This window comes from Loxodonta africana, chromosome 23 (genome assembly GCF_030014295.1).
Source record: "Loxodonta africana isolate mLoxAfr1 chromosome 23, mLoxAfr1.hap2, whole genome shotgun sequence".
Taxonomy (NCBI): domain Eukaryota; kingdom Metazoa; phylum Chordata; class Mammalia; order Proboscidea; family Elephantidae; genus Loxodonta; species Loxodonta africana.
In genome coordinates this window covers 50,458,079-50,476,599 of record NC_087364.1, presented here as the reverse complement: position 1 = coordinate 50,476,599, position 18,521 = coordinate 50,458,079, and the positions used below count along the sequence as shown (strand labels likewise).

General features: G+C 37.5%; 1 protein-coding gene across 1 annotated transcript in view; it reads left to right on the top strand.

Annotated features, from left to right (window-relative positions):
• Positions 1-6,944: 6,944 nt before the first annotated feature.
• The window catches only part of SPATA16 (spermatogenesis associated 16), a 279,707-nt gene continuing 268,130 nt past the window's right edge, over positions 6,945-18,521 (top strand). Inside the window, exon 1 of the mRNA XM_003416233.4 lies at positions 6,945-7,571. Within this exon, the coding sequence (XP_003416281.2) occupies positions 6,960-7,571 (612 nt within the window). The 5' untranslated portion in view covers positions 6,945-6,959. The remainder of the gene's footprint in view (positions 7,572-18,521) is intronic.

Here is an 18,521-nt window from a genome sequence, read left to right as displayed (position 1 = left end):
TGTGCTCCCAGGGACACATTACCCAATAAGCAAGGTATGCATGGGTTTACTTGTGCTTACTTACTAATTTGTAGTGCACGGTTTCACAGTTTCAAAGATGTGCTGGAACCCATGTGAAATTGTGCACTACAGGTTAGTAAGTAAAAACAACAAAGCCCGTAAGCTGCGTAGATGTGGGTGGCCTGTGCGTACTGTGCTTACTGGTTAATCCTCCCCTGTGTGCTCCACAGGGTTTCCAGTGGCTGATTTCTTGGAAATAGATCGCCAGGACTTTCTTCCAATAAGTGGTATGGAGAAGTTTAAAACAGATATATGACTAGGTGTGGAGGAGTTTAGTTCATCAGAGAAAGCTTCTTTGGGAAGTGACATTTAAGCTACAATCTGAATCAAGTGAAAAACAGGGTAGAGAGAACCTTCCAGCCCAGTTAGGGCAAAGGCTCAAAGGCAGGCATGAACTTGATGATTTAGGAGATCAGAATAAAAGCCAGGGTGGCTGGAACATAGTAGACAAGGGGGAAAAGGAATGTGTTGAATTTTCAGAGGAGGGTAGAGAGTAGGGGATTTATATTCTAGGTGTAATGGAAAGCAAGCAAAAGGTTTTAAGCAAGAATGTGAAGGGATCTGATTTTCATTTAAAAGGATGACTTTGCTGTGTTTTGGTGGGCAAGAATAGAATCAGAGGGATGGACGAGGAAGCCATGGCAGTGTCCTGTACAGAAATCACGACCTAGAGGAGAGTTTCGGTCATGGGTACGGAGAGAAGTGGGCCTTTGGAAGAAAAGAGCCAACAGAACCTGAAGCTGGGCACAGTATGGAGAGACTGAAAGAAAGAATCAAGAATAACTTGTGAAGTTCTGTCCTGACCAGCTGGGTAGATGTGGGTGGCATATACTGAGATGAGGAAGACTGGGAGACGAACAATTTGAGGGGGTGAGAATTAAGAGATCTGTTTAGGGCTTGTTGATTTTAAGATGCCAATTAGACAATCCAAGTAAAGCTGCCATGTAGACAGATATAATATTTGAAGTTCTGGGACTATGTAAGGGCTATAAAACTGAGAGTTAGGAGCATATGATAGTATTTGAGACCATGGACTGGATGAGATGACCAAAGAAAAGAATGTAATTGGGTAAAAGAAGGGGCTCCAGGACTGACCTCTTGGGTGAAACAGAAAAGGAAGAGCCAACTCAGGAGACTGAGACTGAGTGGCCAGTGAAGTAATAGGGAAATCAGGAGAGCATGGTGACATAGAAGGTAAGATGAGAGTGTTCTATTAAAAAGAAAGTATCAGCTGTGAAAAATGCTGATGAGAGGTCTGGCCTAGGGGTGGCCATTGGATCTGACAACCTGAAAATCATTGATGATCCATGTAAGAGCAGTCATAGTGGAATGGCCGGGACTGAAGCTTCAAGAGAGTGTATTGGGAAGAGATTCTGTGATGAAAATGTGGAGGCAGACTGTATAAAGAACTCTTTTTTGGATGTTTTACAGTGGAAGGGAACAGACATATGGGACGGCAGAGGGAAGGAGATGCAGTCTCAGGTAGGGTGTTTTCGTTTGCTTGCTTTTTTTACAAGAGGGGGTTGCTAGTTCAGTGTGTATGCGAACAAGTTAATTCACTAACAAGAAAGGAAGTAGTAATATGGAAAAGATGGCGATTGCAGAAGCAAAGTCTTTCAGAGGGCGAGAAGGATGGAATCCAGACCAAAAGGGCTTTGAAAGAGCAGAGGTTTGTTGAAAGATCTGCTTGTGTAATTACCTCAGTACCTCTCTTACAAAGCGCTGAGACATAAATTATCTCATTTGATTCTCACTAACGCTCTGTTAGGCAGGTATGTGGTCATTCCTGATTTCCAGATGAGGAAAATAAAGTCTATAGAGGTTGGATAATTTCTCCTAGAGCATTCATAAATAGTAGATCTAGAATTCAAACCTTTCTTTCGCCTCCGAATTGAATGTTTTTTCCACTGTATAATATTGTGGTGAAGCTGCCCTTCTAATGTTCTGTCTGACGCAATGTGACCAAATGTTCACAGGTACAAAGAAGTATAGTTGCTTCCATGTCATTATTCCCATTTTGGTAACTTGGTGATCAGCAAAACTTTGGTGGTTTTAAGTTTGAAATCCCTGGAATCCAGCTGGGTGGAGATTTCATGTCCTCATCAGTTTTCTGAATTTAATGACTACTGGAGTGTAATAGGGACATAATTACATTTGCACCTAAAGGTCTTATAAAAAACACTTAAACCTAATAACGCCTTTCTCAACAAGTTTGGTTCATATACTCAAGTTAACCATAAATTGCCTGTTCATTTTGTTACCATTTTGAAGGGCATCTCACCCAATAAAACAGCAGTAAATACTTGTTTATTAATTTTTGTAAAAATAACACACCATTTTTTAAAGTAAAAAAAGTACAAGTCCCAATCAGTTGGGGAGTGCAATGGGGAAGAATTTATTATCCCATGGTCCAAAAGGCATGGAATTTGAATCAAATGTCCTGGGTTTAAGTTTAAGATCTGATAAACTCTCTCCAGGAGCTCTTTCAAGTTGCTTAACCTTAGTTTCCTCATTAATAAAATAAAACTGATAAAATTTATGGTAACAAATATTATATTGTTTATGCTAATAATGATTATTATGAGTTAACTGTAAAGTGGGAGTACCTGCTGGTTATTACTATTATACTAAGCTGTATAGTGTGTTTTATTTTTTAGCAAGTCTTGTGAGGCAAATTCACATCTCCCTTCTGATAATAATGAACCATTCCTTATGGCTACTTGGATAAAAGAGAGAAGAAATTGCTTGTAGAGCGACACCTGTAATCTGCCTCCTCTTAAAAGCTTTCCCAAGTCTCTTGAAACTGCCTTGGTCGCTTGTGTTCCCACGGAAGCACGTCCATAATTGCTGCCATAGCACTCACCACAGCCACACACTCATTTGAACAACAAATGAGAGCCTATTATGTTCCAGGCCCTGAAGGAGTAGACATCAGTGTAGAAAAATCATTGTGATACGTTTTTGCCTCTTCATCAGTTGATGGTCTAGTACGAGAGTGTCTCTTCTGTGTGAAGCTACTTTTTATATGAGTTGTAGAATGCCATTACGGGCTCTAGAATGCCAAGACTTTCTCTTGGTCATCTTAGTCTTCCTCAGGACCTTGCTGATAGTAGTGCTCAATAAATGATTATTGCATTAAAGAAACATTTTATAGTATGTTTTACAAAATACCAAGGTGTTTTGGTGGACTAGCAAGCAAGGTCTTTTTCCTCCTAATGTCTCTCATGGTTACATTGAACAGCAAGTTAAAATTAGATTTTTTTTTTTCTCTTTTTTTTAAGGAAGGAAAACCATAGCAACTGTGATGTTGAATGTTTCAGAGAGTACATTTTTAAGGATTCTCTTTTTCGGAATTGTCTATGTTTGAGTTGCCTATTTCAATCGAAAATCTAATAAATAATTTGCGGCACTAGCAACCACATAAACCACAGATTGTGTCTATACAGCAGTAGAAATTCCCACATGAAACAGAATGCTTGGTAATCTAAAAAAAGAAAAATCAATAAATAAATGTGTTGAATAAATTTAAAATGGTTACCTTCCCCTCCCCCTCCCCCCGAAATGATTGAGCATTAACCTCTTCGGTTCTTACACCTGTGTTTATTATAAAGCCTTGGAGATTGTTGTAATGTTTTATATCAATATTTGCTAGAGATCTTTTTTTAAGGCATGTCTTATGAGGAAATCAATTTTACAGTACTGTCTTCTAACTTAAAGAATGGGCATTTTTATAGAATGCCATCAGCAAATACTTCTCTGACATACATAATGATCGCCTAATACTTTTCTCTAAAAGTATTTTTCTTGAAGTAATGATTGAAGTGTGGCTCAGTGCCTCAGGAACACTGACTAATGTCATGTTAATCAACTTGACTAAAAAAAAAATAAAGAGGTTGATAGTTTAAATCTAGTTGCCTCATGATTCATTTGAACTATAAAAGAAGAAAATGTATTTTACCCAGGACCAAATTTAAAACAAAACAAAAATCTAGCAAAACATCTCAAAATCAACTTTATCAAGAAAAATCTAATTCCATTTCTCTTAAAACGTCTAAATTAGCCTTTGATTGATCAACATCAAACATCTATATAGATCAAAATCGATTCACTGCCTACTCTATGCAAAGCACTGAACTAATGTCAAAATAAATAAAGCCCATTTCTGCTATTAGAGATCTTATTAGAAGAAATAAGTCATTCACATAAAACTGGCTGTGTGAAAAATAAGTATTATAAATGCCGTCGGTATTCTGAGAAGGGAGAAATGGATAACTCTGGCTAGATTTGAACAGGTAGAATGAGGTGGAAACAGGAAGATAGAACATTGCAGACTGGAAACGAGCGTCTTTCAGAAGTAGCAAGAAGTAGAGCTTGATTTCAGGATAGTTTCCAGGAGTGCTGAATAAGGCTCTTTATTTAGCCCAAACACACCTCAGGCTAGGTAGTGAAAGGCCTTGAATTCCAGATTATGACAGTGATTGTTTAAATGGAATTTATATATAAATCCCATATATATATATATATATATATAATCACTGTCATATTATATATACCCACCAAAACCTACTGCTGTCGATGTTATATGTATATACTTATAATTATATATTATATTTATATATGTATACATATATAATTTTAAAAGCTGTAAGTGAGCAGTCCCATTAACTCTTCTGTGCACGCGCAACAACTTTTTTAAAGGACAGGCTCTAAATCTGAAATTGAAGCCACCTGATTTGCAAGCAACACTGAAAAATGTTGGCTGGGTTTGGCCATACTTTTTCAGTCTGAGCATTTATTCAGTTTTTGACGTTCTGGTATTATTCTGGGGAGGTAAGTTATTGTTTTTTAGATAAATTTGGATTAATTTGTCTTCCAGAGGCAGGAAAAATAAGCATTTGCTTATATATTTATTACCACAGAATTTTCTGTGTACGCCATGTATACTTTTTTACCTTTGTAATTGTTTCTTGTATGAAACTGCACTAAGACCAAAATTAGTACTTCATCAGAGGCGTTTCATGACTGAGCCAGAAGTACTTGGAAACCCATTTCTTAAAAACAGTAAAACCTTCTCGTAGGGCAGTAAATGTGCGAGGTTGGAGCATGACAGTGAGAAGGAAGAGAGAGAGAGAACAATTATCTTCTAAAAGAAATGGCTATGAAGATAACTTTATACATTATGTGTTCAAAAGATGTGAAATAAATGTAGCAGAGATAGACAATACTGCTGTAGATGCTAAAAGTTGTCACTAACTACAACCAACTATGGAAATTCTCACACTTTTAGTCCCAGGCCCTAGAAATTGAGAGAAAGTTTAGATAAGACACCTAGGAGAAACCATAGAAATTTTGGAACATTTCACCTACGCTCATTTCCTGTTCATATTTGTATAATCTGCCATGAGAATGAATATACACCAGAGCTCTTTACAACCAGGTGTTCAGAGTTTTAAGCAAGTTTCAAGAGCTTCACCTCTTACCCTTCACAACAGCGTTGGACCAAGAGGGGAACATAAATATAATTAGAATAAACAAACAAAAATTATAGGATCCACAAGAATCAAGGTTTATTTAGAACTTTTCTATGCTGTGATCTATGAAGCTTACTCCAATGACATTTATACACCATATAATGTATGTGAGGAGCCCTGTGTCTGAAGAAGCCCTGGTGGCTCAACAGTTAAGGGCTTGGCTGCTAACTGAAAAATCAGCGGCTCAAAAACACACCAGCTGTTCCTCAGGAGAAAAGACCTGGTGATCTGCCCTAGTAAAAATTACAGCCAAGGAAACCCTATGAGACAGTTCTACTCTGTCTCTAGGGTCACTATGAGTCAGAATTGACTCGATGGCGTGGAACAACAATAATGGAAGTACCTTAGGCTAGGAGTTGGTGAGTAGTAGTTTCCGGTAGAAAATAGCAAATATGAATGGCCAGATTCTGCTAATGACCTTAGTTTACATGAAAAATGTGGTCCTTATTCCTTCTTACCCAAGGAGAAAGAGTCTTAAAAATTAGGAACCAACATACATAATTATTTTGAAAGAAATCTAGAAGCACAGCAAGTATGCAGAGACCTTTGAATCAAAAGATTGTTGTTAGCATGTTGACATGGCAAACAATTTGTTACATATATATTCACCACTTTTTTAAAAAAAGGAAAAAAAGATGGTTATTATATTTTTCCGAGCATTAGTAATTTAGGAAAATGCAATATTAATATGGTAGGCTCAAGATGAATGTGTGGCTCAACACTGATGTGAAGTTGAAGGTCATGTTCTTCTACTTTAAAGTCTATTCTGAGTGGTAGTTATCTTGAAAGCTGTTTAAATTTGAGGTTTTCATTGTTAATAGAAGAAACGAATCGAGGAAACATTGTGCTCCCAACATTTCTGGAAGCTTTTCAGAGGAAGCAGCTGTACTTTCTTTAGACTCCCAAGTCTATTATGCAGGTTAGCAGTGTATTTTATAATGAGTTCTAGACCACCTGCCTTTCCAAGGAAATTAATATCGAGATGGATTTTTTTTTTTTTTTGGTCTTTTTCATCCTCAGTGTTTATGTATAATATTTTCCTATTCAGTGACTTTGGGCATCCCATAAAAATGTTCTTTCAATGTTGTTCAGCTGTGGATGATTGTTTTTTTAGACATTGTCTAAATGTGTTTTCAACAAATTCTTGTCTTAGTGAGTTTTAAGATTGAATTGTATGTTGCCCTAGGAAAAGAGTAGTTCAGCAGATGAGGTGCATATAGTTTTTCTTCTAAGGCAGTAAATGCCTGTAATGAATAAAATAGTGTTTTACATGAATTTGACTCTTGTCTAAATCAGTGGAATTTCAAAATATTGTTTTAATTATTTTCCCTTTTCTCACCCCCATAGGAATTTTGCAGAGAGAAATCAATGGCTTTAGGAAGCCATAAGAGTTCGGAGAATACAGTCAAAAGGGTCTGTCATGATCAGCTTGTTCCAAAGATAAACACAAGCAAGAAAATGACCACCTTAGCAAACCCACCTACCATCTTGGAAATGCCAAAGGAAATTAAGAAAAACTGTGGAGGCAAACAGGTAGAAATCACAGTGGAAAGAATAAAAATAGCAAAGAGCACCAAAGAAAAACAAAGTCATGATTTAGAGAGAGTAGCCTTTAAACGAAAGGCAGAAGGTGAAGAAAAGCCAGCTGGAAAGAAAGAGGCAAAGATAATAGAACGTGACAATCAATTAATCACCATGCCTCTGCCTCACATCCCCTTAAAGAACATAATGGATGTGGAAGTGAAGTTGGTGTACGTTGATGAAGAGGATGTGAGCTATGAGTTTGCTGGGTCCTTCATGTCCACTGGGATTCAGCCAACACGCCGAGCCGCTGAAATACTAGACCCTTTGAGCATACCTAATTTCAGTTTTCCACCTCAGATTGACAAATGGCTTCAGGTTGCCTTAAAGGATGCCAGCTCTTGCTATAGACAAAAGAAATACGCCGTGGCAGCAGGACAGTTCAGAACAGCACTTGAGGTATGGGATTATATAAAATATAGATTGGTGGCAGGAAGCTGTGAAATGGAAAGCCTTAATTACATTGAGTGGTCCTGATCATACAGTAGTCAACAGTGATAAAAGGGGGAAAATGTTTAATGATATCAGGATTATGAGGTTCCTAGTTTACATACAGCAAATAAGATATGCCTACAAATTAATATACCTGTGTGCACTTCACATGTAGAAATAACTCCAAAAGCATACCTCATGCTTTTTCTCTTTTAACAAGCACTGCAGTGAATGGTAAAATATATAAGAGTGCAGTTGGTTTTGTAATTTAGCTGTACACCTATAAAAGCTGTAAAATTTTTGTACGGTGGTAGTAGATAGAATATAGATTCTCTAGAAATAGGCAGTTAATGGGTCTCATGAATTGTCCCTTTTTTGATATGACATCTTCATGACTAAATATAACCATCTCTACTCTTTCGCATGGGCTGATAATATATACATAATACTATTGAAAACAAAATAATGCCAAAATAACATCAAACTTCACTTTACCATCAAAATTCACATTCTAGTGAATCTTTTTTTAAAAAAAAAAAAATAATTATTTGTCTTTCTGCAAGCAGGTCAGTTTGTCAATACCTTGGCATAAAGAAGTAGCCCATGGACTAAAATAACTTTGAGAATCACCCCTAAAACACAAAAGTAGTAGTGGGGAAAATTCCTTCATCTCATCTCATTGAAGGACTCATAACCAAAATCTATAACTAGAAGTTCTGTTGGTCTGGCAATATTGGTGACTGTATATTTCATTAATCACAATTAAAAACAAAAAAAAAATCAGTGCATTCTATATGCCTGGCACTTTGTTAGGCCCTGGAGAGTCAAAAATGAGTTAAGACATTTAGGACTCCACCCGACTTATGGAGGCAAATTGTAAATAGTGAAATGGAGGTGGCATAAAGGAGCGATTGATCCACCATCCTGGGGAGAGGTAGGAATCGAACACGCAATGTCTGTGATGGAGATTTTTTAAAGAGTAAAAGATTATTTCCACTGTTACTTGCAGGTTAAAATGTCTCTATCTAGAATACATTATTAATGGGTGATACCAGCAATGATGCCCCTAAATATTTAAAAAGAAACTCTAAGTACCCAAATGGAAGCTCAAAAAGATGTGAAGTGATTAAGGAGCAGATAAATAGGCGTATCTATAAATATCACTGTCCTCACAGAGGGTCATCTCCACAAAGAAGGGACATATGACACATCATCAGAGTTCTACTCTGTAAACTGAATGATGCAAAAAGCACCAGAAAATCTAGGTTACCCACAAACTACTGAGAGAGCCCTTTGCTGCCCTTCGAGCTAAGGTCCAACAGAACTCCAGCTAAGGAAAAAATGCTAGAGAAAGACTCAATGAAGAACCATGCACACTTCTTCCAGGATCATTTTCAGCCAGATTTTTTTTTTTTTTTGTTACGGTTATAATTTTATTGACAAATAATAACATTTTGGCAATAAAAAAAGAAAGGAATAAAATAAATGAAGATGCTATATAGCTTCAAATTAAGTGTAGGTGGAAACAATGCCTATGTTAAGTAGGAGAAAATATCTAGTTTTCCATGAAACGTGGTGTTCAAAATTATAACAATTGAATCAGATTTTAATGACTGCAAAATCTAATTGTATTCTGAGTCTTCTCTCTGGTATGCATTTTTTCTATCTCTGTTGCAGTCTTTCTTTCGCAGGGCTTTTAGGAAAGTTTTGGATGCTGACACTAATTACTAGTAATTAACAAAGGTAATTACTTTGAGACCAAAACTTAGCTTAGACATCTGGCCTAGCTTTTGTCTAATTATCTTGAGAGTTAACTTTGAAATCTTACCTACAATGTCTCTTAATAAACAAAAGCTACAGGGAATTGAAAAGCGTTGTAACCCTCTTCAACCCTTCTTCTCCTGAAGAAGTAAATTTAATTTCTTCAATATTGAGCATTCTTGGATTTCATAGAATGCATCTACCTTTTTCCTTTAGGTCCTAACGAGACTGAGTGAGATGGCGGAGACCAAGGCATAGTGATAACAGTCACACTTGTAAAACAGTACATCAGAGAATATTTGAGTGTGTATAAACAATGAGCTCAAGCATAGCAACGATTGTGAGGATGGCTCAGGACCGGGCAATGTTTCATTCTGTTGTGCGTAGGGTCTCTATGAGTTGGAACTGACTCCATGGCACTTAGCAACAAACAACAACATAAATTAGAGTTAGGTTTGAATGCAAATGAAAGAAAACCCAAAATACCAGTGTCCTCAGCAAATAGAAATTTATTTTTCTCTCACAGAAATGTAGATAGTCAAGGACCAGCTTGGTATGATTGTTAGGGTACTGGCAGTCTGTCTTGTTTTTTAAGATGTGACTTTGACCTCATGATCCAAAATGTCTGCTCTTGTTGGTATCATTGCATCCACGTTCCAGCCTTTTGGAAGGAGAAAAAGGGATACAGAAAGGCACACTGTGTCCCTGTAAGGACACTTCACAGATGCTGTACACACCACTTCCTTTTTTCCCCCATTATCCAGAAATTAAGGAGCCCTGGGCAGTTCTGGGTGGGGCAGTTCATGCCCACTAGCCGCTCCATGGGAGAAAGATGTGGCAGTATGCTTCCCTAAAGATTTACGGTCTAGAAGCCCTGTGGGCCAACTCTACTCTTTCCTGTAGGGTTGCTGTCAGTAGGCACCCACTTGACGGCAATGGGTTTTTGGGTTCAGAATTTAGTTATATGGACACACATACCTGCAAGGGAGGCTGAGAAATATGATCTTTGTTCTGGGTGACCTAACATCCAAGGATTCTATTTCCTGGCAATCTACTTCTGAAAAATCAGCCACAGAGAGCCCTATGGAGCACAGTTCTACTCTGACATGAGTTGGAATCGACTCAATGGCAACTGGTAATTATTGAGGAAGAAGGGAAAGTGAATATTGAAGGATAGCTAGCACCCTCCCACTGAGCGCTTATTACTTCAGATGTATGAAATGCTTGCCAAATGGGTGGTGAAAAATGTGCTCTAGGAGTGTACAGAAGACTAGCTGTCAGTAACAGGAAGGCCACAGAAAAGAAGCAGAAATGTAAGAAATGAGAAAGGTCCTTGAGATTTATGAATATTTATTAATACACACAATCATTTCTAATCTATGTAATAAATCTATTAGAAATATTCTGTTTATATGGTAGTTTCCTTGTACTCTTGACTAAGTATTAGCTCCATTTGTTTTCATAACAGAAATAACTAGATGGGTAATTTTACAATAATATTTTATTATTATTAAGATAAAATGTTATGCATTGATTCAGAAGACAACAGTTTAGCATCCTAAAAGCAGTCAATTTTAGTTCTTTAGGATTTCAGAATATAGCTGGCATTTAATATTTAATAATAATAATTTAAATAAAATTCAACTAATATAAACATTAATTTATATCACATACACTTAATGAAAAACTTATTTTTCTATGCTTTCTTTTTGCTAGATAAAGTTGAACCGGTTATGTAGATAAGATTAGTCCTTAGTGCTGTGACCAACTCATCGATCTTCGTCAAGTTATATTAAAATCAGCTGTCATTTGTTCCTGTATTTGTACTCACATCAGAAGCAAAACCAGAAGGGCAAAGAGTATAAGCTGAAGAAAAAAATACAAACTCACATTAAATCGTATTTCCATGCCTAGATGCTATTCCCTGTAATTTTTAAACCCAAGTATACAAATTCACCAAGGTCCCCAGATGGCACAAACAGGTTGCACTTGACTGCTAGCCCAAAGGCTGGCAGTTCAGACTCACCCAGTGGTACTACAGAATAAAAGCCCTGGCAATCTGCTTTTGTTAAGATTACAGCCAAGAAAACCCTATGGAGCAACTCTACGCTGTAACAGATGGGGTTGCCATGAGTCTGAATCAACTTGATAGGAACTAACAATAAGAACACACAAATTCACCTACTATCAAAATAGTTGGGGTTGTTAGAAAGAAAACTACAACACACTTGCCTGGTGTAGTGATATTTGCATATTAGGCAATATACACTCCCACTAAAACCCACAATATACACTACTATTCTATAAATTACTTGACTGTCAATAAAAAAGTAAGAAGGTGTTACTATCGTGGGAGAAGAATAATTATTAATAAAGACTTGTAGGACAACTTAAAATTCTGGGGATGCAGTAGCCTTATATGTCTCCTACATATAAGTACATATCACTTATAGGAAAAAAATTCAAAGAAATTATCAAAACTGTAAAAGGTTTTTCTAAGTTTGTGACATGCAGCCTAAACAATACTATCATTTCAACCTTAGTCACAGGAACTTCGTAATTAAGAGGCTTCTGCCTTTTGAATTAAAAGAGATCTATAGGCAACCTTCAAGATTCACAGTTTCCAATATTCCCACTGAGCCAGCCAAAGGAGACAGAACAATGCTTATCTCTTTCCAAGCAGAACTTCCAATTCTGATTTCACCATGTAAAAACCCCTAGAGCTGCTAATCTTTTTTATTTTTTTAATATCTTGGTGATCCAGTCACTGATCTGTGAAGTTAGAGTAATAACTCATATTTATGGATCCTTTTTTTTTTTTTTTTCCTATGTGTCAGTTACTGTGTTTTACATTTGGGGAATATCTACATTTATTACTCTGTTTTCTTCTCACAAGTCCACGAGATAGGACTATTGTTATTTCTTTGTTACAACTGAGAAAACTGAGGCATAGATAGGTTAAGTAACTTGCCAAGCATCAACAGCTTAAAGTAGTGTAGTCAGGGTCTGAACCCAGGAGGTCTAGCTTCATTGCTCACCAGCTCAACCACTATGCCATTGCTACACTATGAGTGAGATTGTTGAAAATACACAATTTCAGCCCCATCCCAGAGCTGCCAATCCGAATCTGCATTTTCACACAACCCCAGGTGACCCTGGTGCACATTGCAGTGAGGAGCCGGGCACCCTGTGATATGGCTACCCTGAACAGATGAGCCCTCTGCTTAGCACGTTGTGGTTTGCTCTCCGAAGTGTTGTAAGGGTATTTGCAGAACAACGGTTAAATATCTGGGGATTTCAAGGACCAGTAGAATTTTAAAAAGGGGAGAGGTATCAACATTGCATTTCTACTGTGCAGGAGCATTATAAAATTAGCATATATTTTCATCATTATTTCATAAAACATACGGAACAGTTTAATACCAAAATAAAGACAGAGAGAGGAAGGGAGAAAGAAAGAAAGAAAGAAGGGAGAAAGGGAGGGAGAAAAGAATAAAAGGGACGAAAGAAAGAAAATGGAAAGGGTATACTTTCAGAATGGAGAAGGTTTTTTTAAATAGATTATGCATTTCAGATTTTATGAAGAGTTTACTAAATTGTCTCCCCCGCCTCCGCTCCCCAATCAGTAAAACATTGGTCTGTGAACAAGCTTTTGGGAATCACTGTTCTAGAACACATTCCCTTTATGGTAAATGTTATGTATCCAGGACGATTGTACCCTCACCAGGGCCTTTTATGAGATTACTTCTAGTATAATGGAATTTGGTATGAGGCAGGTCCATTTTGGAGCCCATCTATGGGGGTTTATTTAATGAAGTAGCAAAGATATCTCATTATAGGGCAGCCTCACCTATAATGGCTCTGCTGAAAATAATTCTGTAGCAAAGCTCTAATGGCATGAGCATGTGGGTATCCCAGAAAGCTTGAATTAAATGGGTTCTAAAGCAGGCATTCTTTGGTTCTACATAACCAGTAATTCGAGACTTCACCAAATTCACTGAGCACCAGGGCTGTCTTTTCACAAATCTGTGGGTTTGCATGTAGATTCAATATGCATTTCTTAAGCTGCTGGGGTTCCATGCACTTTTATTTATGTAATTGCAATAACCCTCTAAGATAGATATTCTCATCCCCATTTTACAGATGAGAAAAACTGAGACCCTCCAAAATTAAATAACTTACCTAAAGTGCTACAACTGATTTGTGGCAGGACTGAGACTGGATTCCTGATTTCACATCTGGAATTCTTGACACAATTGCTTTTCATACTTTAAGATGCCTGAGAACTATATAGGAATCTTACTAAAAATGCTGATTCTGATTTGATAGGTCTGTGGTAGGGAACTAGATAACTGCATTTTAATAAGCTCCCAGGTGATGTCCATGTTGCTGGTCCAGGAACCACTGTGAGTAGTGAAGCTTTCTGCCACACAACTAGTCAGTTCTCATATGTCTGCCATTGCCACCCTAGCAAGATATCAGCAAGCACTTTCATTATATGTTGTCTTAACTGGCCGCTTGATCCTCAGCTGTAATAGAGCACTGAATTTGCAGGCAGATTACCTGTGTTTGATGCTGTTCTGGTACCTAATTGTGACTTTGTGTGACTTTGAACAACTTTTGTAACCTTTCAGAACGATGTTAAGTAGGGATGAACAACCAATTTCCAAGTAAGTTGCTTTCATGTAGGATATTAATAATTTTTTAATAAAAATTCTTTATCCAGAATCATTAAATTTATCAAAAGAAAAACACAATGAACTCTAAATTCATGGACAAGTTGCCTTTGATATTCTCAAGTACTCTGTTTCCCTCCTCAGTACATATTTAACTTAAAACTTTAGTACTCCAAAAGATTTCACCCGAGAACAAAGGGCTACCGCATGATTTAAAAATCAGGAAAGGTGTGCACCAGGGTTGTCTTCTTCTACCACTTTTATTCAATCTGTATGCTGAGCAAATAATCCGAGAAGCTGGACTATATGAAGAACAACGTGGCATCAAGATTGCAGGAAGACTCATTAACAGCCTGTGATATGTAGATGACACAACCTTGCTTGCTGAAAGCAGAGAAGACTAGAAGTACTCACTGATGAAGATCAAAGACTATAGCTTTCAGTATGGATCACACCTCAACATAAAAATAACAAAAATCCTCACAATTGGACCAATAAGCAACATCATGATAAATGAGGAAAAGTTTGAAGTTTTTAAGGATTTCATTTTACTTGGATCCATAATCAATGCCAATGAAAGCAGCAGTCAAGAGATCAAATGACACATTGCAGTGGGCAAATCTAGTGCAAAAAAAAAAAAAAATTTTTTTTTTTTTTTTTTTTAAAAGACCTCTTTAAAGTGTTAAAAAAGCAAAGATACTACTTTAAAGACTAAGGTACGCCTGACTCAAGCCATGGTGTTTTCAATCGCGTCATATGCATTCAAAAGCTGGAAAATAAATAAGGAAGACTGAAGAAGAATTGATGCCTTTAAATTATGGTGTTGATGAAGAATATTGAATATACCATGGACTACCGAAAGAAGGAACAAATCTGTCTTAGAAGAGGTACAGCCAGAATGCTCCTTAGCAGAAAAGATGGCAAAACTTCATCTCATTAACTTTGGACATTTCATCAGGAGGGACCAGTCCCTGGAGAAGGAGATCATGCTTGGTAAAGCAGAGGGTCAGTGAAGGACAGGAAGGCCTTCACCAAGATAAATTGGCACGGTGGCTACAACGATAGGCTCAGGCATAGCAACAATTGTGAGGATGGTGTGGGACAGGGCAGTGTTTCGTTTTATTGTATCAACTTGACAGTGCTTGTCATGGATTAAATTGTGTCCCCCCAAAATATGTGTCAACTTGGTTATACCATGATTCCCACAAAATGGTTGTCCTCCATTTTGTGATTGTAATTTTATGTTAAAGAGGATCAGGATGGGATTGTAACAGCCTTACTAAGGTCACTTCCCTGATCCAGTGTAAAGGGAGTTTCCCTGGAGTGTGGGCTTCACCACCCTTTACCTTACAAGGGATAAAAGGAAAGGGAAGCAAGCAAAAAGTGGGGCCCTCATACCACCAAGAAAGCAGTGCCACGAGAAAGAGCGTCCTTTGGATTTGGGGTTCCTGTGTGGAGAAGCTCCTAGTCCAGAGAAAGATTGATGACAAGGACCTTCCTCCAGAGCCGACAGAGAGAGAAAGCCTTCCCTTTGAGCTGAGGCCCTGAATTTGGACTTTTAGCCTACTAAAAAAAAAAAAAAAGAAGTAAATAAATTTCTCTTTATTAAAGCCATCCACTTGTGGTATTTCTGTCATAGCAGCAGTAGATGACTAAGACAGCACCTAACTACAAAAACAATAACAAGTATTTATCAACATTTATTTTAAAAATCCATGGCCCTCTTCCTCTTTGATTAACATTAAAAATATATAAAAAATCCATTGCTGTCAAGTCAATTCCGACTCATAATGACCCTATAGGACAGAGCAGAAGTGCCCCATAGAGTTTCCAACAAGCAGCTGGTGGATTTGAACTGACAAGCTTTTGGTTAGCAGCCAAGCTCTTAACCACTGAGCCACCAGGGTTCTTGTTAAAAATGTATAGTACACTTTTAATTATATTTGAAATTCAGTGAAAGCAAGAATTCAAAATACTGCATTGATTTCTACTCAATTCCCCCTTTGAGAAGCAATGACTTAAATCAAACGCTGTTTTGAACTATTAACTGCTTTTGTTAAAACACATAAGCCTTCGCTTAAGTGAAGTTGTTGAACTAGAAGTAGTTCGTTTTTTCTTAGCTGTCAGATATAAACTGCTGATTGAGTTCTGTATGTTCAAGATTAGGCATTTCAGTTTTTAACCTGATTGTTGCCATCTTTATTCCATCCAGGGCCTCTACAACCAATAAGTATCTAATGACAAAAGATATTTGGAAAAACATTAGCAAATTTGCCTGGTAGAAAACTACAAAACAAATGCCTCCCTTAACCACAGCAGTAAAATAATAAAGTTAGATATACACCTATAACTGAAGACTACTTAAATAAGACAAATGTCTAGAAAATTAGAGTTTGCCTCTATTAGGAAAAGTGTTAATTCCACTAACATCAGCAGTTTCAGCCTGACATAGTATTAGGTGCTGGAAACGGAAATATACGTAAAACACAGGTCTACGCTTGAGGAGCCAGAATCTATAGATAAGGAATAGGGTGCTGCTATCTGAGTTTCAAGACTTCTCTTGCATTTTCAGGTTATATGCTTTTTATTTCTGATTTAATGTGTTATTATTGTTCATGTTTTAAGAGATACTTTTTTTTTTCTAAAATGTGTCCTTTAAATGGGCATGTATAAAGACTCCTTACACTGCAGTCTTTAATGACCTCCAGTGATCATTATCTCAACCCCAGTGGAATCAGAAAAATTAAAAGATCTAAGATACACGGCAGAGAGCGGGTTATTGGTTAAAGGAACAAAATATCTTTCAGGGTGAATATTGCTAAAAAGAGAAGGGAAATGGAAAGAATACCAAAGGTGATTCCTCAATTTGCTGGGCTCCTGCTGTTAGTGAGGCTTTGTATCCCAACGGCCCTGGCTCCTCTGCACACCCACCTCCTACTCTGACTCATGCCAAGCCACCAGCTGAATAGCAGCAATTGACCTGGCAGGGGAAAAGAGCAATAATTTCTATTTGCACGTAGCAGCCATGACGTGGGAGAGCTTGTAGAGTTGAATGTGAGGAGAATCAAAATGAGGGGAAGTGTGGTGTGAGGAGAGAGGTGTTGCAATGTAGGCACTGACTCTCTCAGGAAGAATCCAGTTTCCCCATTACATAGGTGATGGTAGAGTGAATTGTGTAAGCCAATAGTGATTAATATAATTACAATCACCAGGGAGCTATTAAATTCATATGAATGCCACAATCCCAGCTTCAGTCTGATAAAATTGTCTGGGTACAGGCAGTGACCAGACCCAGGGCATGGATGTTTTTAAGAAGTTCTCAGGCCATTATATTGAGCAGCTAAAGAGTGAAAATCATTAGCATAGAGAATGCACATTACTTCCTTCTCCTTTAAAAATCACGCACTATAGGTGTTTTTTTTTTTTTTTTTTTTTTATATGCGTTAACCGTATGTGACTTTTTAAAGGGAGTTAAGGGAAGTAATATCTAAACATTCTAAAGCTATTAAAAAGCATCAAGTAGAATGTAAAACTCATTGCCATGAAAATTTTCTCTCTGGAAATTTACACTTAAAATAATCTCATAGTCATTTAAGAAGCAAATTAACTTACTTAATGACGACTTTTCTATTAGCACCAAGAAATAGCTTGATACTACACTCCTGCCACTGTTTATTTAATAGGTGTCCCTAAAATTAATAACAATTAATAATTATGCCAGCTCATGAGTGAAGTGAAGACCTCACAAAGACAAATGATTAGAGGAAGTGAGCAAGATATTTTTCCTGAGCAGAATTATTTCCATAGTTTACAGGTGGTCATTATGGGTTTCATTCAAATGACAGGAAATGTTAGTGTTTTTTTTTTTTTTATATATGTTGTATTTTTTTTTTATTAACTTTTATTGAGCTTCAAGTTAATGTTTACAAATCAAGTCAGACAGTCACATATAAGTTTATACACACCTTACTCCATACTCCCACTTGCTCTCCCCCTAATGAGTCAGGCCTTCCAGTCTCTCCTTTCGTGACAATTTTGCCAGCTTCCAACTCTCTCTATCCTCCCATCCCCCCTCCAGACAGGAGATGCCAACACTGTCTCAAGTGTCCACCTGATATAAATAGCTCACTCTTCATCAGCATCTCTCTCCTACCCACTGTCCAGTCCCTTTCATGTCTGATGAGTTGTCTTCGGGAATGGTTCCTATCCTGGGCCAACAGAAGGTTTGGGGACCATGACTGCCGGGATTCCTCTAGTCTCAGTCAGACCATTAAGTCTGGTCTTTTTGTGAGAATTTGGGGTCTGCATCCCACTGATCTCCTGCTCCCTCAGGGGTTCTCTGTTGTGTTCCCGGTCAGGGCAATCATATGTTGTGGCTGGGTACCAACTAGTTCTTCTGGTCTCAGGATGATGTAGGTCTCTGGTTCATGTGGCCCTTTCTGTCTCTTGGGCTCTTAGTTATCGTGTGACCTTGGTGTTC